General features: G+C 50.7%; 15 protein-coding genes across 15 annotated transcripts; 9 read left to right on the top strand and 6 right to left on the bottom strand.

Annotated features, from left to right (window-relative positions):
- Window positions 1-492: 492 nt before the first annotated feature.
- On the top strand, window positions 493-1,070 carry SCP_0108840 (Molybdopterin synthase catalytic subunit; the record flags this gene model as incomplete). Its single annotated transcript, XM_027753114.1, has 2 exons — window positions 493-664; window positions 721-1,070. 2 exons carry the CDS (start codon window positions 493-495, stop codon window positions 1,068-1,070), a joined length of 522 nt encoding a protein of 173 aa, XP_027608915.1.
- A 134-nt stretch (window positions 1,071-1,204) lies between these two features.
- Window positions 1,205-2,544, bottom strand: SCP_0108830 (predicted protein; the record flags this gene model as incomplete). Its single annotated transcript, XM_027753113.1, has 6 exons — window positions 1,205-1,332; window positions 1,388-1,460; window positions 1,507-1,705; window positions 1,761-1,963; window positions 2,013-2,445; window positions 2,501-2,544. The coding sequence occupies 6 exons, from the start codon at window positions 2,542-2,544 to the stop codon at window positions 1,205-1,207; spliced, it is 1,080 nt and encodes a 359-aa protein (XP_027608914.1).
- Window positions 2,545-2,851: 307 nt separating this feature from the next.
- SCP_0108820 (Probable glutamine amidotransferase) lies at window positions 2,852-4,420 on the bottom strand (the record flags this gene model as incomplete). Its single annotated transcript, XM_027753112.1, has 11 exons — window positions 2,852-3,078; window positions 3,130-3,160; window positions 3,211-3,300; window positions 3,357-3,446; window positions 3,512-3,619; window positions 3,670-3,704; window positions 3,755-3,854; window positions 3,910-3,985; window positions 4,037-4,095; window positions 4,147-4,214; window positions 4,270-4,420. 11 exons carry the CDS (start codon window positions 4,418-4,420, stop codon window positions 2,852-2,854), a joined length of 1,035 nt encoding a protein of 344 aa, XP_027608913.1.
- Window positions 4,421-4,771: 351 nt separating this feature from the next.
- On the bottom strand, window positions 4,772-6,713 carry SCP_0108810 (Phosphoacetylglucosamine mutase; the record flags this gene model as incomplete). The annotated part of the gene is made up of 6 exons (XM_027753111.1): window positions 4,772-4,851; window positions 4,902-5,424; window positions 5,485-5,925; window positions 5,987-6,376; window positions 6,438-6,555; window positions 6,613-6,713. 6 exons carry the CDS (start codon window positions 6,711-6,713, stop codon window positions 4,772-4,774), a joined length of 1,653 nt encoding a protein of 550 aa, XP_027608912.1.
- Window positions 6,714-6,896: 183 nt separating this feature from the next.
- On the top strand, window positions 6,897-7,922 carry SCP_0108800 (Vesicular-fusion protein; the record flags this gene model as incomplete). Its single annotated transcript, XM_027753110.1, has 4 exons — window positions 6,897-7,173; window positions 7,224-7,404; window positions 7,459-7,633; window positions 7,686-7,922. The coding sequence occupies 4 exons, from the start codon at window positions 6,897-6,899 to the stop codon at window positions 7,920-7,922; spliced, it is 870 nt and encodes a 289-aa protein (XP_027608911.1).
- Window positions 7,923-8,483: 561 nt separating this feature from the next.
- SCP_0108790 (Dehydrodolichyl diphosphate syntase complex subunit Nus1) lies at window positions 8,484-9,414 on the top strand (the record flags this gene model as incomplete). Its single annotated transcript, XM_027753109.1, has 5 exons — window positions 8,484-8,499; window positions 8,553-8,807; window positions 8,858-9,040; window positions 9,098-9,221; window positions 9,273-9,414. The coding sequence occupies 5 exons, from the start codon at window positions 8,484-8,486 to the stop codon at window positions 9,412-9,414; spliced, it is 720 nt and encodes a 239-aa protein (XP_027608910.1).
- Window positions 9,415-10,078: 664 nt separating this feature from the next.
- On the top strand, window positions 10,079-12,241 carry SCP_0108780 (hypothetical protein; the record flags this gene model as incomplete). Its single annotated transcript, XM_027753108.1, has 18 exons — window positions 10,079-10,188; window positions 10,242-10,296; window positions 10,363-10,400; window positions 10,456-10,535; window positions 10,595-10,615; window positions 10,670-10,706; window positions 10,762-10,783; window positions 10,836-10,859; window positions 10,906-10,941; window positions 10,996-11,089; window positions 11,147-11,243; window positions 11,296-11,461; window positions 11,514-11,573; window positions 11,627-11,639; window positions 11,699-11,712; window positions 11,761-11,817; window positions 11,870-11,961; window positions 12,010-12,241. 18 exons carry the CDS (start codon window positions 10,079-10,081, stop codon window positions 12,239-12,241), a joined length of 1,248 nt encoding a protein of 415 aa, XP_027608909.1.
- Window positions 12,242-12,757: 516 nt separating this feature from the next.
- On the bottom strand, window positions 12,758-13,396 carry SCP_0108770 (NAD(P)H-dependent FMN reductase LOT6; the record flags this gene model as incomplete). Its single annotated transcript, XM_027753107.1, has 1 exon — window positions 12,758-13,396. One exon carries the CDS (start codon window positions 13,394-13,396, stop codon window positions 12,758-12,760), a length of 639 nt encoding a protein of 212 aa, XP_027608908.1.
- A 187-nt stretch (window positions 13,397-13,583) lies between these two features.
- SCP_0108760 (rRNA biogenesis protein) lies at window positions 13,584-15,093 on the top strand (the record flags this gene model as incomplete). Its single annotated transcript, XM_027753106.1, has 6 exons — window positions 13,584-13,964; window positions 14,016-14,034; window positions 14,088-14,298; window positions 14,352-14,415; window positions 14,469-14,805; window positions 14,861-15,093. The coding sequence occupies 6 exons, from the start codon at window positions 13,584-13,586 to the stop codon at window positions 15,091-15,093; spliced, it is 1,245 nt and encodes a 414-aa protein (XP_027608907.1).
- Window positions 15,094-15,468: 375 nt separating this feature from the next.
- SCP_0108750 (hypothetical protein) lies at window positions 15,469-17,889 on the top strand (the record flags this gene model as incomplete). The annotated part of the gene is made up of 7 exons (XM_027753105.1): window positions 15,469-16,344; window positions 16,401-16,640; window positions 16,697-16,718; window positions 16,774-16,836; window positions 16,889-17,443; window positions 17,492-17,671; window positions 17,723-17,889. The coding sequence occupies 7 exons, from the start codon at window positions 15,469-15,471 to the stop codon at window positions 17,887-17,889; spliced, it is 2,103 nt and encodes a 700-aa protein (XP_027608906.1).
- A 311-nt stretch (window positions 17,890-18,200) lies between these two features.
- On the bottom strand, window positions 18,201-19,839 carry SCP_0108740 (hypothetical protein; the record flags this gene model as incomplete). Its single annotated transcript, XM_027753104.1, has 4 exons — window positions 18,201-18,274; window positions 18,335-18,544; window positions 18,600-19,638; window positions 19,696-19,839. The coding sequence occupies 4 exons, from the start codon at window positions 19,837-19,839 to the stop codon at window positions 18,201-18,203; spliced, it is 1,467 nt and encodes a 488-aa protein (XP_027608905.1).
- Window positions 19,840-20,559: 720 nt separating this feature from the next.
- Window positions 20,560-21,927, top strand: SCP_0108730 (Peroxisomal membrane protein; the record flags this gene model as incomplete). Its single annotated transcript, XM_027753103.1, has 6 exons — window positions 20,560-20,698; window positions 20,767-21,034; window positions 21,084-21,460; window positions 21,512-21,701; window positions 21,757-21,863; window positions 21,914-21,927. The coding sequence occupies 6 exons, from the start codon at window positions 20,560-20,562 to the stop codon at window positions 21,925-21,927; spliced, it is 1,095 nt and encodes a 364-aa protein (XP_027608904.1).
- Window positions 21,928-22,224: 297 nt separating this feature from the next.
- Window positions 22,225-22,966, top strand: SCP_0108720 (hypothetical protein; the record flags this gene model as incomplete). Its single annotated transcript, XM_027753102.1, has 5 exons — window positions 22,225-22,329; window positions 22,379-22,458; window positions 22,509-22,614; window positions 22,670-22,703; window positions 22,755-22,966. 5 exons carry the CDS (start codon window positions 22,225-22,227, stop codon window positions 22,964-22,966), a joined length of 537 nt encoding a protein of 178 aa, XP_027608903.1.
- Window positions 22,967-23,134: 168 nt separating this feature from the next.
- Window positions 23,135-24,226, bottom strand: SCP_0108710 (L-rhamnose-1-dehydrogenase; the record flags this gene model as incomplete). The annotated part of the gene is made up of 6 exons (XM_027753101.1): window positions 23,135-23,244; window positions 23,299-23,489; window positions 23,559-23,652; window positions 23,715-23,831; window positions 23,886-23,922; window positions 23,990-24,226. The coding sequence occupies 6 exons, from the start codon at window positions 24,224-24,226 to the stop codon at window positions 23,135-23,137; spliced, it is 786 nt and encodes a 261-aa protein (XP_027608902.1).
- Window positions 24,227-24,559: 333 nt separating this feature from the next.
- SCP_0108700 (Ketol-acid reductoisomerase, mitochondrial) lies at window positions 24,560-26,039 on the top strand (the record flags this gene model as incomplete). Its single annotated transcript, XM_027753100.1, has 9 exons — window positions 24,560-24,576; window positions 24,635-24,694; window positions 24,746-24,909; window positions 24,967-25,132; window positions 25,186-25,413; window positions 25,475-25,534; window positions 25,587-25,650; window positions 25,703-25,807; window positions 25,863-26,039. 9 exons carry the CDS (start codon window positions 24,560-24,562, stop codon window positions 26,037-26,039), a joined length of 1,041 nt encoding a protein of 346 aa, XP_027608901.1.
- Window positions 26,040-26,539: the final 500 nt, after the last annotated feature.

The raw sequence follows: 26,539 nt of genomic DNA, 5'->3' as shown, positions 1-26,539 counted from the left end.
TGCTACAATTGGTTTTCGGCTGTTCAATGCATCTTCGACTTCGGGATGCAAGTCTACGGGTGCATTGGCGCGTAGAATATCGTATAACCTTGACGTCGAACTTGAACGCCTACAGGATACCCCACGCCGCGCGACCGCCGTTGGAAGCTTCAGGGTGCGATATGACATAAGGACAGAGAGTCTGACTCGGCCGACAGCCCGACGTTACAAGTCGTGGCCAGATAACTTGAGAGCTGAGGTAAAGGCTCGTCGCTTGTCGTAGTGCGCGATATGTTCAACCGTGACAGCGCACGTACTCACTATGAAGCTTTGAAGGCTGAAAGCGGTGATTTTCATCTTGGCGAAAATCGACCGCGTACTGATGTCACATGGTGAAATTCCCCCTACAACGGAACCGCGTCTCGCTCCATGGCAGAGCGACCTCCAACAATTTTTTGTGTACATATGTGACCTTTGGCTTATCGTGCAAGATCGACCGCGAGTACTATCTAGATGACTACTACATCTACCTCCACATCCGTTAACGCTTCTCTGGAGATTCCGGAGGGAACATGCGTTCTGACATACGACGCCCTGGATGTGCAACACATCATCGCGTCCGTTGCAAACGACGGCGTGGGGGCAACCACAGTTTTCATTGGCACGACTCGAAATTCGTTCAAAGGTAGAACCTACGCCTACCAGAACATAGTATGCAGTCTGACATCGTGATCGGAAAAGGGAAACTGGTGACGCGACTGGACTACCAGGCATACAGTAAACTGGCCGTCAAGACAATCGCCGATATAATCCACAAGGCACATACTGCACATGCCCGTTCCGCTCATCATCCAGAACCGAGCTCTGGTTCTCCAGTCATTCGCTGCGCAGTTCACCATAGGCTAGGCACCGTACCAGTCGGAAATCCCTCCATTGTCATTGCGGTGTCCTCGCCGCATCGCAAGGAGGCATTTCAAGCCTGTGAATTCATCCTGGAGGAAGTGAAGTTGAAGGCTCAGATATGGAAACGAGAGTTTTATGAGGGGGAACGGGAGGACGAGGCGGAATGGAAGGCAAATATTGCCGCCTGAGTTAGATCGGGATTGCCTAAGGTACCTTCGCGCGGTTGAAGTCGCCATCGGCGCTAAGAAACTAGTATATCGGCGTCGACAGAAAGATGATAACTGTGCATCATACTGACCAAGCCACTGTCCATAATATGGAATCAATCAACTTTCCACTTCTTCGTGACACCTTCGTCATCGCCGCCGAGAAGAAGCTCTATTGACCATATCATCAGAGTGAAGAAGATATTCATCCACCGCCACCAGATTTGCGATGAAGGATCTAGTACTAACTCAGCCTATTAGCATCGTTCTTTTGCATCATTAGAGACATCGTCACTCACGGAGCAGATGCGAATATACAGTAATAAAAATGGATTGACGATACGTCAACAGAAGGTGCGTCACTCGCGTTGTCTATCCTCGTTAGCACGATGCACTGACAATGGTCGACAGCGCTTACGGGGCGACCATCCCATCTCTCATCTACTCCAGACGCTCCCTCCCAGCTGTCAGCTCCAATTGTAGGCAATATCTGGGACACAAAATGCAGTACGAGAAGTCGATATAGTAATGCAACAAGGACAGGCTTTGGAAGGGTATTCGCGAGAAAGTTGAAGAGTGTTTGCATATGTGGTAGGATGTTCGAGAGAAGCGGGGTACTGTTGTGCAGAGTTTTGTATTCATGTATTCACGTACGGTATAAGAGACGCTTACTATGAGGAGGCGGCATCCCATGTTGATCTCTGATCAAAGCCACATAGCCATACGTTGTAGGCCAGAAATAAGGCCACGCCAGAGGACTCAATGATGTTCGTTCGTCGCATAACGAATCCAATGAGCGTAAGGAAAATGAGGGTCGTCAAGGCTACGCCCAGCAACGTGGACGACAGAGGTGATAAAGCTGCTGCAGGAAATGCCTGCCGAAATTGTGAACTATCAAAATGCGCATACACGAGCAAAACTTACGATGACTATCCACCATGCGGAGATCACATAGGCCGCGGCTGCTGCAACAAGGAGACCAAACTGGTAGCCGTCACCCTCAGTGACGAGCTCTCTCCCGATCTGACCAAGTTTTTGCACGATCAACAGACTCGACAAGCCCTCCATGACGACAAACCCCGGACTAGACCACTTCAGTAGTCGTCCCCAAAAGGTCGCCGCGGTTAACAGGTAAGGATGCACAGATTGCGCAAACGCGTTAAAGCAAACAAGGAGCAGGAAGGGGTGCATGGGCACCTGCAGGACGGACAATGCTGGTGAGCCCCAGAATAAAACCAGTGTTCCATGAATCAGTGAGTGGATGAAGAGAAGCAACGACAAAAGCAGGAAAGCAGAAGTGGACAGAGTTGAAAGAGTGAGAGGCAGGAATATGAGAATCTGCAATACGGTGGACAGCCTGAGAGGAATTGTCTCTAGCAGAGCTTTGCCAGCGGAAGGACGAACGTGCCTACCTTGCCGTACTGGACACTACTCTCCACAACAACCGGTTGTTCATGTCTGCTTTGATTCTGCGGAGCTGTGTCAAAGACAGACAAATCTTGCCACGAGGCGCACTCGTTGACGGGAGTCGTGTGCCAGCATTGTCGCGCCAAGCGTGCCAGTCTCGCTGTGTGGGGTCTCCTTATAGTGGTAGGGTGCGCCTTGAGGCCTGAGGAGTCACGAGTGCAGCCACGTGTATACCAAACGCTCTTTGTATATAGCGCCCATGCGCCAACTACAACATTCTACATATAGACACATAGCAACATGCATAGCTAACAGCCACAGAGTGAGGACAAGGGATAAAAAAGAGAGGGATCAAACTAAATGACAAGGACGGGAAAACTGCTCTCTGTAGCCTCCAAAGACCTGTGGATGTGTTCTCGTCGAGGACTGAGCAAGCCCTTAGCAGCGGCAAACTCAGTCCCTCGGCTACCTGCAGCAGGGTCCGACGGTGGTACGTAGTACTTGTCGACAATGGGGAACTGGAGGATATTCATCTTAGGTGTGATTACCACCATGTGGTTCGTCCTGATTTCCATCCAATCCGCTATTCGGAACAAGTCAGGAAAGTGATGGTCTGTGACCAATGATGGCGTACCTTTCTCGAACGTGAGCGGTTCACTAGCGACCTGAAACGATGCATAAGTGAGGCCCAATGTTCTGAAACTAAGTTCAATACCATGATAATGTTCTCCCGCTTGTCCGTCTTTGACATTCTGTAGTGACCACCTTCGGCATATTCACTGAAGGTGGTTCCAGATGAAAACCACTATGGTATTTAAAGTTCGATCAGTCGGAACTTGCTCTGAGTTCAGGCACACGCACCAGGGAAGCGGCTTCCTCGCGGCGTGAGGATATATAGCGTGTCGCTATTACACTCTCTCCATCGGTTACACAAAAATTCAACAAGCTCGGCTGCCAAACGGTTTCAAAAGTTCCAATCAACACAAAGTCAAGGTGATATGAAAAGTGATGCAGACCTCGGTAATGCCAGCCTCCTCTGTCAAGACATTAATGTGACTGATAGTCTCAAACATAGCACATCGTAACGTCTCTGGAGTAAAGGACGTCGCGTGTGGATCGGGCAGCTACGGTTTCATCAGCCAAGAAATAACCGATAGCAGCTCGATGAATAAACCTTTGACAAGAAAAGAGCAAACGCCCATTGGGAGTCTGTCACAAGCTTCAGTCCACGAAATAGACGACATGTAGAAGCTACTTACCCGTGTTCCCAGTGACCATGTTGAACAACTCGTCTGAAACGCTAGTTTGGAGCTTCCTCTTGATCCTCGGGAATTCAGCAATGCCGCCGTTGTGCATAAACTGCTCAAGCAGATTTGTTACGGCCATATCGTAGATAACAGCCTTACAGGCATACCATGAGTTTCCCGAACGACCATGGGTGGCAATTGTCTAGGCTCAGAGACCCAGCTGTCGTAGCACGGACGTGTGCACTGCATCATTGTAAATCCCTCGCGCAGCTTGATCAGCGTCAGTATGCTCACAAGACCAGAGGAGACTTGATCTTCTCTGCCAACCGGACCAGATTTACATTATTCCACGCCTGTTCATTCCAATCAGATACTGGGAATTAAAGATTATGCACAGGCCTCACAGGTGTGACAGACGTGAAGATGCATGGCTGACTGCCCAGCTCTTCGTCGTAAGTCGAGTCATACCACCCTAGCACGGTGTGCGTCAGATGTGCATACGACACTGGCGGAGTTAAGAAACTCACCAACGCCAAAGCCGTCTCCATTAATAGGTCTTCTATTATCTAAACGTAACCTTGAATCGAAAGCTTGGTTGATGATTGAGTGACAAGGTCGCGTTAGAAGATGGGAGAGCTGCACGGGTGAGGTTCCCTTGTATATCACGAACCGACACATACGCGATGGCAGGTACAGCAGGGGATTTCGAGAACTACAGGATGGCAGAGATTTGGAGGTAAGCGAAGAGGTGGGTGTATATATACAGAGCGGTTTGACGCTACTCAACTACTGTCACGGCTATGTCATTCAGTCGTGATTCGGTCACCATGCGCAACGTCGTTGCACTCTGCACACGAACAGGCTTAAGATAATGACGGAACAAAATTCGACGTTTGGTATACAGTCACTGGTATACATAAGATTCGTTGCTTGCCATGTCCACGATACATATTCTTTGCCTGGAATCTCCTCCTTGAATCAGTACGGCAGGTACATTTACATTCGGTATGGTCCTTCATCGGCTTTCCTCTACAGAAATTCAACCGGACGGCGAGTCGGATCTCCACCAGTCTCATCGTAGACGAGGCCCGCAATACGGAACGCAAGTTCTGAAAAGCAGAGTCAAACGGGTCGATCACCAGCACTTACACAGGCTCACCATCAGCTTGCGCCCTAATCATAGCCTCGGCGTACACTCTCACAACGTCTTCCGTTCCACTCGGTCTGACGAACGCCCGACCAGCTTCGTACCTGCGGACCAGCTCATCTATCTTTCCCTGGATACCCGGGGGACTGACTAAACGACGTTCGGCATCCTCCGTTTTGAAGATGGTCCGATTTGCCACCACAACCTTGACCAGTCTGTTGGGGAGATCGACGTACAAGGAGTCCCACTCTATACCACTGTAGGATTTGTGAATGAGGACCACCTCGACCAGGAGCATGTCGGACAGAGCGTCACCAACGGTTTGGTTGATGAGCCGCGTCAGATTTACGATATGACCGAGAGCAGTTGACTGCGCAGGAGTTGATGGTTGATGGTTGTAAAGTTTCTCTTGACTTTCCGGTGAAAATAGAACGGTTCCGTGCCCGTTGGCTTCGAAATAGACACCCACGTCGTATTTCTCTGCAGCATGATGAAGATGCTTCACTCCAGTCGGTACACACTTGACTGGAAGACGCTGGACGAAGGAGTCTCAGCTATCAAAATGGGATAGGCATCAGTAGTAACTTCGGCTTACCTCCGACAAATATTTGGTAGAACCGCCATTGGCGTACGCGGTCTGCACAATGCCAACCTTAATTTCATCCTCAAGACCAGCAGATTTCACGAGTTCTACTATGAAAGCAGCCACAAGAGCGGCTATCTTGTCGCCATCTAGCATGTGGAATTGGCCTCGGTCGTCCAAGTAGAAGTACATGAGGCGGTCGGCGTCACCGTCAAGACTGCACCCACGCTGACCAGCTTTAAGATGAGACGCTAGCGATGGCGGCAACTTCTGCGATGTCTTCACAAAATCTGCACCGCAAGCGTTATTGAGCGCACCGAGCGCGCTTGTTGCCGTATTATGCAAGGTAAGAGGTAAAGTATTTCCCAGACGCGATGATAACTTGCTGGCTACGTGGGCACCCACGCCATTGGCACAGTCTACAATTAACGGTGGGGGTGCCGGTTTGCCTGCCTATCCACCAACAGCATCAGACACGCGCAGTGACGACCAGGAAGTTGACTTTGTGTCTCACAACAAGCTTTTTGAAGGCAATGCTTAGCTTCTCAAGGTAGCCTTCCTCTGTGTCATCACCGTACGCGTCCTTGGTATGCTTCGTGTTGATGGCTTTGACTAGATAATGAAGGACCGGGGTCGTCGTCACTTCGGCATTGCGCGTTTCGGCACCAATAGCTTTGAATCCATCCTCGAGGGCAGAGACCAGGGTGATGCCAGATGGGCGTGTGTCTCTAGCGTATACGACCCTTGCAGGTTTTAACAAGTCTATCTTCAGCGTTTTTGTGAGTGTTTCGAGCGTTGCAATGAAGGCATCCGTCGTGGACGCATTTGCCAGAGCTGTAGCGTGAACCTCCCAAGCGGATTCCAGCATTTCGCCGCGGGGATCGACAAGTTTGACACCATTATCCTGCAAGAATCTTATTCAGGTTCATTCGGATGCCTGGACAAATATACAAAGGCATGCATACCAGTTCGGGGTTGTGTGAGGCGGTGACCATAACACCGATCGTCCTGCCGTCTAGCTTCTTGCTTCGCAAGCTGGCGAGGATACCGACTCTGAACATGACAGAATCAAGTGTGCTACCTCTGCATGGATATCGTTCGTGAATAGTATCAACAACGCTCCATATTTGCTGCACGTACAACGTCCTGAAACCCGCTGTGCCATATTGGAAGTGAATACTGGAGGGCTTTGGATGCTGATCGGAGAATCTTCTAATGAGATCTACAGGTAAGGCAGCCATCCTCGTAGCGTAGAGTAGTAATAATGAGCAGATCGCGTGCGATAAAGTCGCGGGATGAGTAGCGGCGAACTTGAAGTGGTTCTCCGCATCATGGAACCGCCTCATGCACGTGCACCGTGTACTGCCACTCTGAGTGACGGAGTTTCATCATCCGCACGCCTCTCGACAAACCATCCTCTGATCATGCCGTCCAAATCACCAGCTCAGACGCTGCTAGAGAAGGCGGATAAGAAAGCCAACTCTTCCACCGGGTGGTTCTCCTCTTCGTCTACTAAGTTCGAGGAAGCCGGCGATCTCTTCCAGCAGGCTGCCAATGCATTCAAGATAGACAAACTCTTCAAAGAAGCGGGGGATGCCCACTCGAGGGAAGCGGAGTGTAGGGAGAAGTGCCAGGAGACGAATGAAGCTGCCAATGCCTGGTGGAATGCCGCCAAGGCTTACAAGAGAGGTTACCCCGATCGTAAGTGGAAGTACTGTTGTATGCTCCGGGTGCTCAATTACTGTATGTAGTGGCGATACAGGCGTTGACACACACGATTACCCATTTAACTCAAGGCGGTCGTTTCCGCCAGGCTGCGGATAGAGAGAAGGAGATTGGCCAGATATACCTACAGGAAGTCAACGACTTGCGGAAAGCATGCGAGAGTTTTGAACGCGCTGGTGAATGGTACGCGCAGGAGGATGCTACAGCGTGAGTGCTTGTGTTTGGGTGTATGAAATGTCTTCATTTGTAACGTGCGTTCAGGACTGCAAACGCATGCTACAAAGATGCTGCAGACCTTCACGCCGATCTGGACGAATTCCCTCAAGCTATAGCTCGTTATGAACAAGTAGCGGACGGCTCGTTAAGCTCTGCTCTCACTAGATATAGCGTGAAAGAATATTGGCTGAGATCAAGCCTGTGCGCACTCGCAATGGCGGTCAGTCTTGTTCATGAACGAAGGCATTCTTACATTCTGATCATCTATCCAGGACACTGTTACGGCGAAGCGAAACCTCATCAAATATACCTCCCTTGACACTACTTTCTCTTCCACACGCGAGGCGAAGTTCGTAAACATTCTCATCGAAGCCCTTGAAGCCGGGGACAACGAGGCCTTCACGGCGGCTGTTTTCGAGTACGATCAAGTCACGAAATTGGATAATTGGAAGACAAACATATTGCTGAAGATTAAGAGGAGCATTCAGGAGGAGCCTGGGCTGACCTGATGGACCAAGCTATACTCGACTACTTGTCCGCAGGCTGAAATTGTATCATTAATGTCTAGTTCTTTGGTTCTAAGGAGAAGCCTTGGCTTGAAGTACCCTCACAACTACTATCCGCTGTCCATCCATTTAAATATGGCGGCCATGCTGATGCTCCTCTATCCCACCTTAAATATCACGTGATTCTCCATGCGTGAGATCGAGAAAGCGGTGAATGAGAGCCGTTTGCAACGCCCGGTAATAATAATTCCGCCAAGTATTCCTTTTTGCCAGCACATCTTCTCTGGATGATCTGGTAGCTAGATGTTGTCCTGGCTCGCTTTTTTCGTCCTTATCATACTACATGCTGTCTACTGGTTAGTGTCTACAGTCACGCTCCTTTACCATCGCTTCCGAAACTCCCCCCGACCTCTTGCATCCGACCGGAAACAGGTACCCCAGCACCTTGCAGTACTTCTAGCAGCAGACCTTGCGAGCGATGTTAAGGCGACGGAGTCAATATCCATAGAAAGTGTGGAGAGAGTCGCTTCTTGGTGTCGCGTTGTTGGAATTCCTAGACTCACCATGTACGATTATGATGGTATGTTACGCGCGGTTGCGTCGAACTGCTCATGAACTTGTCGATTTCTCCAGGGACTCTTTCGTCGTCAGCGTCGAGTATCCGAGAACGACTGTCCGGACATTTTGACTTCCCCGACATTGCGGTGGAGTCTGACATAGAGTTCCCCCTTACGCCTCCCTCCTCCGACGACTCGGATTCAAGATCGAATTCCCCAGATGCTAATATTATTCGTCCCAGACTTAATGTCATGACGCTGGAATTTGCAGGGATCGGGAAGAAAAAGTCCCATGTCGGCAGACCAGCAGTGAAACGTCGTCGTCTGACACGTAAATCTCCTTTATTTCCTTGTTGTTCGATGATGATGACATTACCTCAGGCAGTAATTCCGATACAAAGCCTTTGACGTTGCACATCGTGTCCCGACAGTCGGGGAAGCCTACAATATCTAGAGCTGCGAGTGCCATCTTGCATTCGCAGCGTCGGCGTGTCTCTCCGCAGCTTTCTACGTACGACGAAAATCCTGGGGCAATGCAGCAACTTCTAGTATCACTATTAGAAGGTTTGCATACGGTGATGTATACCTGTTCCCAGCCTGAACAAAACCTTGAACTTGCAGGCGATGACGGCTTCCCATCTCCAGATCTCGCGATCGTTCATTACATTACTCCAGGTAGACTCCATTTATTTCCAATGGAATTGCACGGTTTCCCGCCATGGCAAATGAGACTTACTGAATTCTAGTAAGAATGTCTCATCTACCTTACTTTTCGCCCAGTTAAACCACTTTGCAGCTTCGATGGACACTTTTGTACAGACGTCGCTCACCTGTTACCAGGAATACCTGGCAACGGCCCATGTTCGCCGCTGGAAGAGATAGAGTTTAGGCGGGCGCTGGATAAATTTGCCTCTGCCGAGATGCGCCTAGGGAAGTAAGAAAGTAGAGGAACTACCCTGTTTACTGCTCCGGAGAAGATCAGACAGGGAAGTTTGGCATGACTTCTACGTATGGACTTCATTTCTCCGACCTCTACTGGAGATCTTGATGTCGTTCTTATCCTCGTGACTCTGTATTGTATTCGTGTGTTTTGCCTACCCTAATTTTCAGTACAGCGTAGGAGTTATGACAACCACGGCGTCCGGATTCGACAGCCAACCGACAGCTGTCCCCTCTGTCCGGCGATCTCTGCTTACGCTCAGCGCTCATCTATCCACTGTTTGAGCACTGCATATTGTCAGCAGCTGTCGCCTGCCAGGAACATTCAATGGATGCAACCTGCTTCAAAACGCGTGTCCCCTGAACATTAGACTATGGTATGGTCTCTGATTTACTTCCGGATTGCATAGCCTATTCCTTAGTAGTAGTGTGTAACGGTGCCGGTAGGTATCGCGCAACTCGATTTGATCATTCTACGCCTCAGCTTCGGTACTGCCTTCCCCATACTAACCGATCTATCGCAGTGCCTCATCTCATCAAATTCACTGGACGTATATAAGCGATCCTGTATGCGAACGAACAAGCACACTCGGCAGGGAGATATCTATTACTTCCAGTGCTGCACCTATACCTAGACTTCAACTGTAGGGAAGTATTGTTGGAATGACACAAGAATTCAACGAGACAATCGTCATCACTCATCCTGCCACATTGATATCACATACGAGATCTAGAGCGACCCTCAAGAAGCGGATTTTCGTATGTTGTGACGGGTGAGTTCTTTGAGTTGATGCAACGCGCCAGCCACATCACCTCTCCCTCTTAGAACATGGGAAGATGGAATTCTTAAGAAAGAACGTTCTAAGTACACAAATATTCTGGTGCGTAGCAGCACCTTCTCGCGTCTGGAATGGAATGGGTCTTTTCTGACGCGTTCATGAACTTAGCGTCTTGCAAGGGCCATCAATCACGCCGATGAACGGTTGTAAGCAACTGCGTCGCATTCCCTCGATGCGAGACTGTGTCTCACTTCTACGCAGGACGCCTCCGATCTCCCAGATTGTATATTATCAACCAGGAATGGGTGCTGCACCCAATATGTATGATGAAGTTGTGAACGGTATGGTCGACTCCTTCCTTTGGCTACCGAATTTCACTGTAGCATCTCGCTCGATGAAGGCACCACAGGCGCGACGATAGGTAATTACGTCTGACAAGGTATTTCTTGAGCAATTGACCGAGTTGTTGGTGTAGGTGATAAGGTCGAGGAGGCTTATGCATTCATTGCTCAGTTCGTCATTTGCATACCTGATCTATTAACCCTGGATGAATTATTCAAATTCTAGGAACTATGTACCTGGAGATGAAGTGCGTTCTGCCATTGTCGAGGTCTCGACTTCATTCTAACTCTGCAGCACAGATTTTTCTCTTTGGCTTCTCCAGAGTGAGACGTACATCATTAATTGTTTTCTTGTACTCATTCAGTCTAGGGGGCGTACACTGCACGCATGGTTGCAGATTTCATTGTACGTCATCAGCAATAATTTAAGCGATAGACCCTGATATTCATTCCATTGTAGGGTGCGATTGGTGTGCTTAATCGTACGGACATGGATCATTTTGGCGATATATTTCTCGCGTTGCAGAAGCGAGGAAAAACAAACGACCAAGATGGTGTGTTTATCTGTCGAAAATTGCTAGCAGCCATGAGCATTTGACTTGTCGTCAAAGAGATCGAAGCTTTGGACAAACACCTAGCACCTTGGACAAGCCCTGACTCTCCCGGAAAGCAACGCGCGGATTCAGGAGCGTACGGATTTTCAGTGAAGTGAGAGCGGCCTGTTCTTTCTGAAGTGATGCCTGACCGTGCAACAACGTAGGTGTGTTGGCGTTTTCGATACGGTTGGTCATCTAGGGTTGCCCGGGGAGCTCATTCTGCACTCTGAGAAGGCCAGAGCCTTATATGGGTTCCGTGACAAATTGCTTGGCGAGCACATCGAGCGCGCTTTTCAAGCGCTAGCTCTCAACGAGGCTAGGAAGGATTTCGTATGTCGCGTGCATTTCCCCTCGCGTTCAAGGCAGCTCATTTTACTCCCAGGATTGTACCAAGTTTGAACAGACAGAAACAGGGAGGCAGAAACATCAGGTTCTCAAACAGGTAGACAGTCTTTTAATCTCCGACGAAGTCTAATCTCGTCATGTACTCTGTAGTGCTGGTTTACAGGTGAGCTGTGAACTGGAGTGCCAGTCATCGTGGGATTGACAAGGCAATGAAATTTGAAGGGTCGCATTCCGACGTATGTCTTGGAAATCTTAAAGTAATGCTTGAGTCTCATCATCATTAGATTGGCGGGGGTTACGAGCAACATGATCTTTCCGATTTGACTCTCACATGGATGGCAGTTCGTCTTCATCAAAATACCAAACCCGAACGACATCTCATGTTGTTTGTAGGCCAATATCCAGGATATTGTCTCACTAGATACAGGGTATTTGGCCTCCTTGCTCGATCCTGTAGCTCCATGGGGGGAGCAGAAGCCTCACGAGTAAGTCCACACGACATCATACGAGATCAGTCTGACGAGCCCTATAAGCTCTATTACGGGTATTTTCCGTCTGGCAGATACTATCCAGCGCACACTTCCCACGTCCACCAACGAAGTCACGCATGAGACCATTCACCCCTCCGTTCTCAGACAGAAGGACCTATATCCCGCTCTGACTAACGATCTGGAAAAGAACTTTTTACGCATCGTCAGTTCGCTTCTCCCACTCGAGGAGGAGGTGAGGAGCAAGTGGCTCTGCAATGGGGTCGAAGCTGCTTGAATTCCTGGAATGCCGCGTTCATAAACGTGTCGTCGATATCAGCGGAGGTTTGGACTAAGTATCTTGTCATCCGCATATCATCAGCAAGTATCTCTATCTCCACCAATCCTCGCAATTCAGCTTGAATCCCACTTTTTTGAATTAACAACCCGCAAGGCAGACTGGATTGGAGCCTGACATCAGACACGGATATCCGAGGCACAAAGGTTGAAGCAGAGTGGCTACAACTGCCTTTGGGAGACTAGTTATGTGTTGCTCGAGGGTGCAAGTGACTCGACAGACATTCCAGGATGACATAGCGACCAAATCGGTGTAGGGCCATTTGCCTGTTGTATATGTAAACGTGTCAAAAGCTTCTTTCTATTGATACGGAAGGCCGTAATGTAGCATCGGGAGTGAGGACAAAGCACTGATGGGACTCGCAAATGTCAGACTACCGCAACTGCATGCGAGCAAGTTCATAGTAAGTATACCTGTTACATCTGGTTGGGCTAAACAGACTACCTATGGGGTGTCTTAAGCCTTCGCGGAAAGCAGCTGCAGCATTTCTTCAAGGGCTTCTCCCACCGACGACTCGTGTTTAGCAATAAATTCGGGAACGTGGGCGCCAGTCACCCACTCCTCGCCTTTGATATATGCCGAAGGAAGAGTGATCTCCACGGACTTGCTCAATACTTTCATTTTCAATCCGCCCCCGAGGACCTCTCTAAGCAGGGTGGCACTTTTATTCCCGCCGTGACCGCCGTAGGTCACAAGCATGACGGGTTTACCCCGCCACTCCCAGTACAGGTGGTCGAACACGTTCTTGAGTTCGCCAGGATAGCCCCAGTTGTACTGCGGACTGAGGACGACAAACCCAGCGCACGAGGAAACGAACGTGCTCCACTGCTGTACGGCAGGAGATGGGTATTTGTCGGGGTTGTGGATGTCGGACGGCATGTAGGACCCATCGACGATAGGACCGAGTGGAAGAGGGGAAACTGTGGGATCGACGAAACAAACGCGATATAGGTTGTTGACCTTCTTTTCCATATCAGCGTTAGGTGTCGGGGAGTTGTTGAAACGGCTTTTGAGGACAGAGGTCAGCCAGGATGCAATACCTCTCCCATTGCTAGGAGTGCGTGAGCTACCAAGGATGAGGGCGATCTTAGACATGAGAGCAACCGTAAAGATGAACTGTCGTTGACCAGGTTGATATAGTATCAGCCTGACAAAGCCTGCGAAGATTGCGTAAAACTATCGACATTGTGAGCGGTCGAGTAAACGTCGCGTCCACTTGGCGTCCACACAACGTCCACATTCAGTCAGTGGTCACGGCCTCAGCCACCGTGACTTCACCATCATGCCTCGACGACCCCGACCCGCTACTCGCCGTCCACCCCACAGTGCACACACCCTTCACACCACTGGGAAGCACGTATCTACCTCGAATGTGGAAACTCCGTTACTTCAAAGGAGCAACGAGTTGGGCAGAACACCAAATACCCCAGACTATGCATCCAGTGGCTCTCAGTCGCCCTCGGACGACGAGTCCGACGAATATGATTCCGACGTGTCTGCTGGATCCGCCGGAGATGAAGATGATGCACAAGATTTGAGCGACGTAGATCCAAATGCCCCCCGTGTTTCGCAATGGGTGGATGACGAAGACCTTGATAACAGATTTCAAGACGAGAGCGAGGATGAGGAGAGCAGCGAAGAAGATGGGGAAACGGCACATCTGGTGCGTATGCGACTTACGATCTCTTATTTCACATCTTATTATTTTTCACAGACGAAATCGCAGCAGTCTGGTACGTCCAGATACCGCACGTACTGCGATGCTGCTGAGGCTTTTTCTGGTTAGACATCTCATCATTGCCATTTGGTGCATTGCGCAAGGCGCAGCGGTCATTGGCACAAGCAGCCACGGTCGAGGCGTCAGAAGAGGAGGACTCTGGCGATGATAGCGAACCGGAACAAGGTCCATCACACTTTGATTTTAAGAGTAAAGGCAAGGAGGTGGACAAACCCGTCCACCTAAAATATGACATTCCGAAGCGGAGGAATAAGCACGCGTAAGTGGCTATGTTTCTCAAAAGCTGCATGGACTTCTAACAACCATTCATAGCCCCATGGAAGCTACATCCAAGAGACCGGTGCCCCGAAAGAAGTTGGCAGAGGGGGAAAAACTGGTGCGTTTTTCCATCTTACAGTAGAACCCCCAACTTTAAGATGGCCCTCGTAGGTGCCTCGCGATCCGCGATTCCTGCCATTGGCAGGCGAATTTTCTTCCCGGAATTTCCAATCTCAGTACAGTTTTTTGTCGGAGATGCACGTAAACGAGACGAAAACGTTAAGAAACAATCTAAAACGCGCCCGCAAAATGCTAGGGTCTTCACCTCGGGATCTTCGGGAGGAACGCGAGCAAGAGGTCCAAAGGTTGGAAAGGGCTGTCAAGAGGGCTGAGAGTATGGTCGGCAAGGACAGGCGGGAGAAGGTCGAACAAGAGGCGCTCCGTAAAGTCGGGAAGGAGGAGCGAGAAAAGAGGAAAGAAGGGAAGGGAGCGTGGTATCTGAAGGATTGTGAGTACTTGGCTACAGGTTCTCTTGCAGATATCGTTTTGACACGCGTTTGCAGCGGATAAGAAGGGGTTACTATTACGGGCGAAATACGAAGCTCTCGCGGCGACAGGCGGTAAAGGCGCCGTAAAGAAAGCCATAGAGAAGAAGGAGAAGAAGGTCGGCCAGAAGGAGAAGAAGAGAAGGCCACGACCGGCCCGGATAGGTAGGGCACCTGAGTTGGGAGGCGGCAAGCGTCCAAGAGCTACTGAGGAGGGACAGAGGACTGGCAAGCGGCGCCGTGTTGAGTGATTTATTTTAATGGGCGGAATCTATCTCTCTAGTGCAATCCATGAAAGTTGATCCCATCAGACCACAAGTACTGATCTAACTCAGCTAATAGTACTTGCAACGGATTGAGCGCTGAGCACTGAGCACTGAGGCTCGGAGATAGCCCGGCGTGATCGGTTACCGTAAGAGGAAGCGTTGAGTACAGATGCTAGCTGATTTTTTTTGCTGCAGACGGAGGTCAACTTTGCACCTGCTCTCCATCGCGTGTCCTATGCTCTTCCCGTCAACGCTGTCTTTCCCTGCACTCTGCCTTACTGCACCCTGCCTTACGTCAATGTAGACAGCCACTGTTCATGGTGAAGCTCAACCACACCGTTCGATGATCCCGTCCCCATCATGGCTTCGATTGGCGGCCCTTCCGGATACCTCGTCCATCTCCCAGAACCTCTCGCAGTGCTCCCAGACCACAACACTGATCGTGTACCAACAATGGACAGGGATGATCATGACATCTATCGTGGAGAACTCTCATCAACCCCTAGGTCTACTTCCCCGTCCTCTGCAAGTTCTGCTTCGTCTTCGAGCTCCACCTCCGGCGGACATCTCGGTGCACTCACCGCTGTTGTCGAGCATGCAATTGCCCGCTGGGCACGGGCTTGGGCCTCGTCGTCGTCGTTGGAGACATCGTCTTCTTCTTCCGACATGTCGATGGTCACCATGACCAAATCCCAAATGGCTCGGCGGCGCAGGAGGCGACGCAGCATCGCAGATGCCCACAACGCACGCTCAGAGCGTGAGGTGGCTGCTCGCATCAAGGCTCGCGAGGAGTCCAGGCATATCCCTCGTGCATTCGATCTCTACGTGCCGTATCCCTTGGACCTTCCGTCAGCGGGGACAGCCGCCGATCCGGACGGGCTGCGCAAGCATGCTGTGCATACCTCATCTCTCCCGCTAATTTTGTCGCATCTCGCTGCCACTCTGAGAGAGAATGCGAAGGCACGGCGTGGCAGAATTCACACTGTGTCTCCGGAAGCGCCTGCCTCTTCTCGCCTCCTCCTCCACGACTACATGATGCCGGAACAGTCGGCAGAGTCTCATCTTTCATTTGCCTTGCCAGATGGACCCACGCGCCCGAGGATGAGGAAGGGAAAAAGAAGAGCTGCTACAGCCCCCGCCGCGGCGATGCAGATGACGCTATCTTCAGGCGACGAGACGGCATGGTGGCTCGATGTGGCATCTCCTACCTGGGAGGACATGAGCGCGATTGGGAAGGCAAGCTGCGTGCAGTAATTTTAGTGGCGCGGCATTCATTGATCTCTGTCTGACAGCTTCTGCATCTGCACCCTTTAACGCTTGAAGATATCCTGCAACAGGATCCGCGAGAAAAAATAGAACTTTTCCCAAAATTAGGATATCATTTCATTGCATTCCGAGCCATAGAAAGTCAGAAGACGCGGGAGCTGCGCTCCGTCAGCGGTGGCCACGAGCCATCTCTCGGAGTAATGGAGGAAGGTCTGGTTGGTGAAGTGAATGTATATCTAGTTATTTTCCGCGATGGTGTCTGCTCGGTTCGTTCCTTGTTCGCTGGAGGTTGCAATCCTGTCTCTGACATGATGCTTTTTAGTTTCATTTCGCAGATATCGGAGGTTCGTGCCAGCTCCGGCTGTCCTGTTTACATCTTACCTGACATCGTATGTCCAGAGCATGTGGATCGTGTTCGGAACAAGATTTTGAAACTTGCAGAAAGTGTTAACATGTCCTCCGGTGAGCTTCTTCCGCGCTTTACTACTGTACATCTTATCTGATAACTTTCCAGACTCGATCGCTCACGGCATCATGGATTCAATCGTCGATTCCGTGTTTCCAATACTGGATGGGATCGAGAAAGAAGTGGCAGAGATCGAGAACCATGCGGCGTCGAGCTTTGACGACAAGGGGTACTCCGTGGAAACTGTTCAGACTACCTGTGACGGGTCGCAGAACTCGTCATCCAACGACCAGCCATCGAACGACGAGAAGATGGAGTCGCCAATTTCTATGACGGAGAAGATCGAGCTTGGGAGGCCTGTCGTCAGACGGAGGTCGCTTTTTTCGCTTCCCACCAATGTTCCTTCGCTTCCTCGTCGGCTGCTATACCACATCCGCGAAATTATTTCACACTTCCGGGTTGTATTCATGCACTCTTCAATCCTCACCACCACGGCTACCGTCCACCGCATAGCGCGAACTCGGAAGATCGTAACATCGCTGGCCCGTTTCTTGGCCCATAAGTCCGAAGTGGTAGCGCAGATTCAGAAGCGCTTGTTTCTCACGGGTGGCACTGGAAACGGGAAGGACTATGAGATGTTTATTTATATGGGCGACGTTCAAGGTAAGCTCCATCCTCTGTTCTCTTCGTCGTCTACTGACAGAAAGTCAGATCATATTCTGACGTTGCAACAATCCTTGGCCCACTACGACCGCGTACTCAGCCAAGCTCATCCAACGTACATCGCTCGTCTCCGTCTTTCCTTGTCTCGAGCCCAATCAGGGACTGACAGGGCTATCCTCACTCTAACCACCATCAGTATAGGTGTAGTTGCCGTACAAATGGTTATCGGTAAGCTTCAGACTGGCCGTTTTCGAATTCGCGCTCAGTAAGTCGCCTTAGGTCTGAACTCCATGAATGTCCTCCTGCCCACAAACAGCCACACTGGCCATCGGTACTGGCTCTTTGGTATTGTTATTTCGGCTTCAACGCTCGTTCTACTCGCCTACGCACTGCTCCTCAGATGGTGGTGGGTCGGGGCCAAGAAGAAGCGGAGGAATTATCTGTGAGGGATAGGCAGTACTTGTTTTGATGTGTCACGGTGTCTGCTTCCACTCTACACTCTTTATTAATAGCCGTCCTTTCCTCTACCTTCTTCGAAGACAATTTTTGATACTAAAGACCGTTTGCTCCATTCGACATCAACACCAGCAGGACAAAGCACAGACAGCATGTATGCATGGTCAATACCTACACCGAAATATGTACCAGAAATATTGATGCTACAGTTTGCATGGATCCAGGGCTACGTTGCCGTTATATGCTGGGGAGTATATAGGAGTCAGAAGTAACGTCGTGAGTCGCTACGAGTATGGCGAGTTCAGGTATCATGCGTATCCCTCTTCTTGTCGCACAGTTGTACAACACGCTTAGTCTCTTCGAGGACGGCAAGCACTGCGGAAAGACTAGAGTCAAAACTCTAATATGTAATCCAAAAAGCCGACATAAGCTCACATTTGGCCTGGAGCTGTGCCTCTTTCTCTTCTAGTTGCTCGTTATGGAGCATGAGCTTGTTCTCCTGCGTCCGAACTGCTTCTTCGCTGCGGTGGAGGACTTCCATCTCCTGGTGAACACGTTCCGATGCTGCGGTCACGTCACGGCAGAGTCCCTTCATCACCTCGAGTCGCTCATGATACCCAGCACGAAGCTCTTCGAGCTCGTGACCTAGGGGAAAGTGATGTCAATTCATAGAAGAGGTGAGAAAGTGTGACGACCCCACTCAGGACCTCCGCCTCGCCCGACGCCTTCACGTACTTGGACATCTGCTCGATCCAGTCTCGGTCCATCGCCCATGCGACAGACTTCGTCTGGCTGACCACGCTCAGTCTGCTCATGCTGGTCGACTTCTTCAGGCTGCTGCGGCGACGAGGCAAGGGACGGTGCTCCGGCGCCTGCTGGGCATCCGGTTTCTCGTGGATCGTAGGCAGCGCTTGTCCGTTCGCGGTGAACGGCTCATTGACGTGCAGTTCCGCTGAGGGAGGGCTAGGAGATGTCGAAGGCAGCTCGTCTTCATCCGGTGAGGACTCTACTACGCTGGGGCTGTCGACGTGTGGCTCGCGCGGACGGTGGGGAATGGGCAAGGGCTCGGGGGACTTCGCGTGCTCGTGGGTTGGGTATGCTTCAACACGAGTCCTTGGAACCGCCCTCTTCTCGTTCATACCGGGGGGACGGATACGCTTAATATGCTCTTCTTCCCTGACTACGACGGGAACACGACCCGTTGCCCGACTTGTCTGCGACGGGTACAATCGGTTGGTCTGTCGTTTATGCGGAGACGGAGACGGGGACCTGCTGCGGTGCATGGTGCTGTATCCCATGGATCCCACAGGTCGTGATGTCGTACCGACCTGCGTGGACGGCGCACGATGCGACATGGACTGCCCGCGACGGGGCACGGGGACCGGGGGATGGCTTGCGTGGGCGGGCTGAGGGCTGCACTTGCTGCACCAATAGGGAGCGGGTGAACTCTCCGCGCGAGGCTGGGTTATCTCCGCACCCTGGTCTCTGAACCACCTCTCCATCTCCTTCAGCCTGAAATCCGGGGAAGCGAGCACGGTGTGGAACGCGACCCGTACGCCTTGCGTCTCCCTCGGCACTGATTCGCGCACCAGTCTCTGGCATTTGCGGATCATACGGTCCTTCAGGTGACGGATCTGCACGATGCGGTCCCAGGATGCGCTCTTGTCCTTCGCCAGCTCAGCAACCTCCATCCGCAGAAGCTGAGCGTACAGTTGTGCTGTACGCGGAGGCAGGAGCACCTATGATCGCACAGGTTCTCAACGATATGACCCCAATGGCATAGGCAAGATTCGTACTCTCATCTCGTTCGGCGTGTCTGTGCACTGGAGATATCGCCATCCTGTTTTCGCATATTCGTCTGTAGGTATCTCTAGCTGTCCGCGGACAGGACTTTGTTGGAAATAATTAAGCTGCGCTTTGGACGATCTGGGTGGATTCATGGGGTGTCTCAAACACCCACAAGCTTGGATGAGCGATTTCTGTGGATGAGGGGAGAGCCAGGCCAAAAAATGGGGTAGCCTGTGAAATAGAGTAATAAGCGAGGCACGAGTAAGGACAGGCTGGACGTCGTGCAGTGATCAAGATTGGTATGTCGGGGCGCCGTTTAGCGGCCCATCAACATGCTGGAACGGATGGCCCTGCGCTGCATGCAGCGGGCACCCTCGGATCTTGAAGTTTTCGTGTGTCAAAAGGTGTGCACTTCAAGCGCTGTAGCCCACTCGAATCGAGCTTCGGATGCCCATCTCTATAGGCTTAAGATCTTTGATTGCAATCCGCTGAATAGACCGCTGCATCAATGTATCGATCCAGCGGTGTCTCAGAAACGGGGCGATGCGATAGCAATTCAGGCAGCATAACATGTGCCGCGCGGGTGGCCAGTGTCTGAGAAGCGATGGCTGCACACTGGTTGCGGAACGTTTCCCTCATGACACATACACGCAGCCTGCGGAGAGCGCTGAGCAGAAAGCACGGGAGAGTCCACTCTGTCAGAATTCTGTATTAGGGACCGGGTTATCGGAGACCTTCCTGTTATGGACGATGTCACGAGCGCGGGGATAGAGCTTCCGATACCCGACGCACTCGCCTACGCTCAGTTCTCTACCACCTGGCACCGTCTTGCCCCTCCAGGCGGCCCTCCTGGTCCCCAGTGCTCTTGATCCATGTCGTCGGCCCTTGCGCACTATGAATCTTTTCTTATTCACAACGTCTCCACCATATCGACCCTAGAGTCAACGCTCAGATCGGTGACATGGATCCTGCCGGGCAGGTTCAAGGATGCTGAACTGGCATCTGAAGTTCGTGAGTAGCCATTCCTCGTACCGCAATAAGAGCTGCCGTGATGTTTATGCAATGCTTTTTTCGTGTAGTTTCTGCGACGCTGAATGTGATGAGCATGTATCATGACACAGTATTGACGAAGTTCGTGCACACACATGGGAAGTACAAACCCCTCATTCCCTCGTCGTTGCATACCCGATACACGAGAGCGTGGTCGGATAAAGATAACTGGTACAAGTGGGCTGCTCGTGCCTTGCAGCTCATCCGTTACGTGGAGCTTTTAATCGAGATGGGATTGCGGAGGAAGGTCTCGTCTAAGAATCGTTGGCGAGGTGTCGTGCTGCTCGAATTCATCAAGTATGTTGTATGTATTGTCATAAGGCTGCTGAATATAACGATTACGCAGGGCTGCACTTCGCCTAGTCATGTTGCGCGTCACACGCAGACCCCTTCTGTCCCCTCCCATTCCTGAACGAGAATTCGATCCTTCTTCTTTGCCGCCCGACTCTCAAGCATCGTCACCTACGCTTGCGCCCTCTTCTCCCCCATCTTCAGTACCTTCAACTCCCGAGCATCTTAGGAACAATCACATCGCGTTGCCACTGCATCCTCTCTTGACCCCACCACCGCCTACTCATTCGCCCCTGCCCGTCGAGGAATACCTTCTGCCTAAAGCACTTACTACTTCGTCTATCAAGGCCCCTACATCTCTCATTAAACCCTTGTCGAACCCAAGGGACTGGCTCGCAGAACTAATCTACGTCATTCGTCCCCTTGTCTATGGTATGTCAAGTCTCTGCAGCTCCGATACCATGTCTCATAGCGACCCAACAGCAATTATGTTATCTTCTGGACGCAAGAATAACCGGCCATTGGTGACGGCACTAGCTTTGGAGCTGATTTCTCGTAACCTTCGCCGCGACCCGCTACCGTCAGCAGCCCTAGAACGTTCAGAATACGCACAGAGAGATCGGGATATGCTGTGGTATCTCTTGCGAGGATCCATTTGGCAGACTTGGACACGGTGAGAACGCGGTGTAATCGTGACAAAGAATGTCGGTTAATATTTTGTGATTTAGCCCGAAAGTGATAGCGTTTGCTGACACTACCGCCAACATTCCTTTGCTGGGAGTCTTCAGTGCATTCATGAAGGATTGGATTCCCCTCATCGACGAATATCATTATTGTGCGTAACGTTATAAACGGTCTTGCAGCATTGACGGACTTGTTCCTCAGATACTGCTCCTTAGTTCTTTGATGTTCTTGTCTGTGGCCGATGCCACTGTCTTCTACTTTCTCATCCTAATTGTTTATATTCTCGCGCGTTCCCAGCGAAGGTATCTTCTTTCCCAACCGGTCCGAAGTGGTATGATCCATCAGACGGAAACTCGGACGATTGAGACAGCAGTCCATCGCTGGTAATGCACGTGCTCCTGTCCAATCTTATTTCCCCATATTGTGGAGAGTTAAAATCTACATGAAGCCCCGGATTCAAGTTCCCACCTGCCGCATAGCAAGCTTCAGCAGACCATCGCACTCAGACTATTATGGTTGCTGAGCAATCTCCCCTTCCTGACCTTCTCCGCGTCGTTACAGGTCATAATGATAAGGGCCTTGCCATGATTCGAAGCGAAGACCGTATTTCATCTAAAGTGGGGAAGTTTTCTTATCTGAGGAGCGCGTATTAACCCTAGGACGTAGGGAAGCATCGCATTCCCTGGTGTCATGAGCGGGGCCATCTGGGTGACGGATTCGATGCCTGTGAACGACAATAATGACCAGTCAGTGATGAATACGGGCCGCATGCTGAATCTTATGATCCCTTCAACAGAGCAGATGGTGCTGATAAGACTCCGAATGGAGATCTCGGGATCGTCATGCGGAGTGGGACTAATTTTCGTTACACTGACTTGGCCCCTGGAGCAACCGCAGCACCGGTATACCAGTTGTTTCATGAGGGGAGGCAGAATGTTGTGCTAATTTGTGCTATAGCACCGCACCGCTTCCCTTGATTACAATGTGCTCAGTGAGCCATTCGTCTTTCGCGCCATGGGGTAGCCTAACTGGTGATATGTAGTCCAAGGCAAGCTGATATTAATTCTGGAGGACGGTACCGATAGAACGTTTGAAACACCGGGAGACGTTGTTGTACAACGAGGGACAATTCACGGATGGAAGAATCCTGGTCCAGAGTGGACGCGATGGATCACAATCCTCGTTGATGCGCGGCCTCCTGTAGTGGACGGTCATGCCCTACCTTTCGAGGTTCGCTTACCGTCAGCAGCATAGAATCGTGCCAGTCATGCTCTTCTGGATCGCACTGTATGCCCTTCACTCTCGTGCTCTTATCACCCCGCCCGATCGAGGGTATATTCACGATGTCTTGTATGTCACAGATGTACGTACGGGAGGGCTATGTTACACGCCCTTTGTATTATCCTGCAATCCTTGTACATCTCACTGGAGATTTACGAAAAGGCCACCATCAACGAGTAACGACGCGCCTGTAACATATTTCGCCAAGTCGCTCCCGAGGAAGACTACTGGGCCTGCAATATCATCCGGTACTCCAAAAACGCATTCAGACCCAAGAAACACCTGAAATGACGATGCGAGCTTACCCCCAAGTCTTCCGAGAGCCGTCCTCTTGATCATATTCTCTCGTTTCACAACGTCCGAGAGATCTTCCTTGTTAATGTCCGTTGCAATTGTACCAGGAAGGACTGCATTCGCACGAATGTTGTACTTGCCGAGCGCAACTGCACAGCTTTGCATGAGCGACAGAATGGCCGCCTTCGTCGGCGTGTAATGACTGGAACGATAAAATTGCAGTCACGATTAGTGATGCGACCAGCACGGCAGTACTTGAGGCCATTCCAACCATTGATATTCACCCCCCACGAGAGCAGAAATTGAGGATACGCCTATGATGGACCCACCCTGAGGAACTTGAGCTTTCATCTGATTCGCTACGGCTTCAAGTTACCCGGATCGTTCAGCTTAGGACAGCGGAGCGAATGCAAACCAGCGCACATACCCTGGACAACAAAGAACGACCCATCCAAGTTCACCTGACGAGTTCGCTCCCAGATGGGATGTGGCATCGTCAAGAATTCTGCAAACGGACATATACCGGCATTGCTAACGAGGACGTCTGTCTCCGAGGGTGAACATCATCGCTTCTTGACCTGAGGCTAAATCCACGCACCTATGCGTCCAAATGTTTTTACCCCGACGTCGACGATCTATGCATGTCGTGACGATTTACTGTAGGTTCACATCTGCTTTCACAGCGACCGATACCGTGCGCACCTTGGTCGACGTCTCGGGGTTCGCTATGTCGCCCGAGACCACCGCAGCTTTTGCATCGCTGAATGTCTCGACATATACCCTGAGCGACTGGACCTCTGCCTCTGTCTCCGGATCTCCGAGATAGTGAAGAACCAAGCCTCTTGCGCCTTGTTTGGCGGATTCCACCGCGCAAGCTCGTCCGATGCCACGGGACGCGCCAGTAATGCAGACCACTTTGTCCTGCAGCAGATTCGACATCCTCAGGCGAGCTGGACAGTCTGGCCAACGGGTCCACCGTTCTCTCCACAAGGTTCGTACGTCTGCTCTCCATTTCACCGAAGGGGACTTATCGCAGGAATCAGTCTCTGGCGAATCCATATGCCCAGGTACGGACCGCCGGGTCCGTTTGTATGTCACAGGATTCTTTCCGCACACCAGATCTATGTCAGAGGGTAAATTCGCTTCGAAGCCAAGGTATGGGCAGGAGTTGCGGGAGGCCGGTCGACCCGCCCAAGAATCCCGGGGACGTTGAGAGGATCCTAATAAGAGCGTGGAGCCATCCTCGTGTGCCGTCACCGCCCACCGAAAACGATGCCTTCTGCTAAGATGTATATATGATACGCCATTGAACTGAAGAGCCGTATCATATGCTGATCCCTTGTGTAGCTTCTACGACTCGGACGCTGACCTCAGCCTCCTCGAGGGCAAGACAATCGTCTTCCTTGGGTATGTGATTCGTGTTTAACCAGTTTATTTCACTGACGGTGCGATCGTCAGGTTCGGTAACCAGGGAGCAGCTCAGGCGCAGAATCTTCGGGATACTGGTATTCCCAACGACAAGATCCTCATTGCGAATCGTCCTGATTCTTATGCGGATGACGCGAAGTCTAAAGGTTTTATCGTCGAGAATGACATCGCGAAGGCTGCAAGTGTCGCAGATGGTGTGTTCCTTAATTTTAGCAAATGTCTCACGTCTGACTTGGCTATCATTGCAATAGTAATATTCCTCCTCATCCCCGATCAGGTCCAGCCGCGCGTCTTCAACGACGTCGTTCAGTCAACTCTGAAGGATACTGCCACGATCGTGGTTGCTAGCGGATATAATGTTTTCTTCAAGTTGCTGCAGTTCAAGCCTACCCAGGATGTTGTGATGGTGGCTCCGAGGTCTGTTATACTAACACAATGAAATGTCACACAGCAACTCACAGAACCTCTAGAATGATTGGTTCCTCTGTTCGCAGTCTGTTCGTGAAGGGACAAGGCTTCCCCTGTTTTGCGTCCGCCGAACAGAATGGAACCGGCAAGGCTCTTGAGATTGCTGTAGCTCTTTCGCGTGCCATTGGTGCCACAAAGGCTGGCGCGATAGCTTCTTCTGCTTATGAGGAGACAGCCATGGATCTCTTCGCGGAGCAGGCCCTCTGGCCCAATATAATAACACTTTTCAGGTACGCTTGCTTTCGCGGCGCCCATGTTTCCCGCCGCACATTAAATCGGATTCTATGACAGGGAGGGTTTCAGCGTGCTGAAAGAAGCCGGTTGTTCCGATGAAGCGCTCTGTTACGAGATGTATGATATCCTCCTCGTAAATCTTTCTATGGCTGACAGCATCTTTCTTAAGGTGGATGTCGAAAGAGCCTGCGGAGATTTTCGAGCGCGCGGCCGAGGACGGTTTCATTGCTCAGGTAGGTCTCTTGGAAGCCTGAAGCCTTGATCCCTGACTCGGAGTTGGAATAGTTGAAATACCACTCGGTCGTTTCGCAATACGGTCAACTGAGTGGTGCCCTTGCTCTCGATGGCGTCGCTGTCCGTGAACACTTCAAGAATATTCTGCACAATCAAGTCTGTCTCTCATGAATCCTTCTAAAAGAATCTCTCTGACAACACATGACATCAGGTTCTGAATGGCAAGTTCTGCAAAGAGTTCAGCAAGATCGAAGCAGACCTCGAGAAGGACGGATACGATAACCCTCTCAATGAATTGTACAGGAAGACAGAGGAGACAGAGCTCGTTCAGGCAGAGAAGAGAGTGAGGGCTAGGTTGGCGGATCTCATAAAGAGCGGTCAGCAATAGACGTATGTACATCATATCTGTAACATCTGCATTTCCTCCTTCAATATCAATTGCGCACTGGATGCACCAGTCAATAAGCTGCCTACACTGGATGCACCATCATTTTAAGCTGCCTGCATTTATTGTGAGTTTATGGTAAAGACTTATTAAATAACTTTCCTGTAATCCGAGGCAACCTGTGCTGAAAATATTTTACGTTTTCTACCATAACTTTTAGATAAGTCTCGAGCTACTTATGCTAAACTTTTTTCACTCTAGCTTTCAAGTTTTGCATAAACTCATGCCAGTTTATTGAAAATTACATCCAGTGCTACATTTATTGTGAATTTATAGTAAAAATTAAATAACTTTCCTGTAATCTGAGCGAGCCTCCTGTAAATATTTGGAACCTATCCTGATGTAGACATAACTTTACAATAAGTTTTCTGCATCTACCATGCCTTCTAGATAAGTCTCAAGCAAACATAAGTTACACCCGCCAGTTTATTGGAAATTGCATC

This window comes from Sparassis crispa, assembly GCF_003851025.1.
Source record: "Sparassis crispa DNA, contig_000000F, whole genome shotgun sequence".
Classification (NCBI taxonomy): domain Eukaryota; kingdom Fungi; phylum Basidiomycota; class Agaricomycetes; order Polyporales; family Sparassidaceae; genus Sparassis; species Sparassis crispa.
The sequence above is the reverse complement of the archived record's forward strand: the minus strand, read 5'-3'. Positions and strand labels throughout refer to the sequence as shown.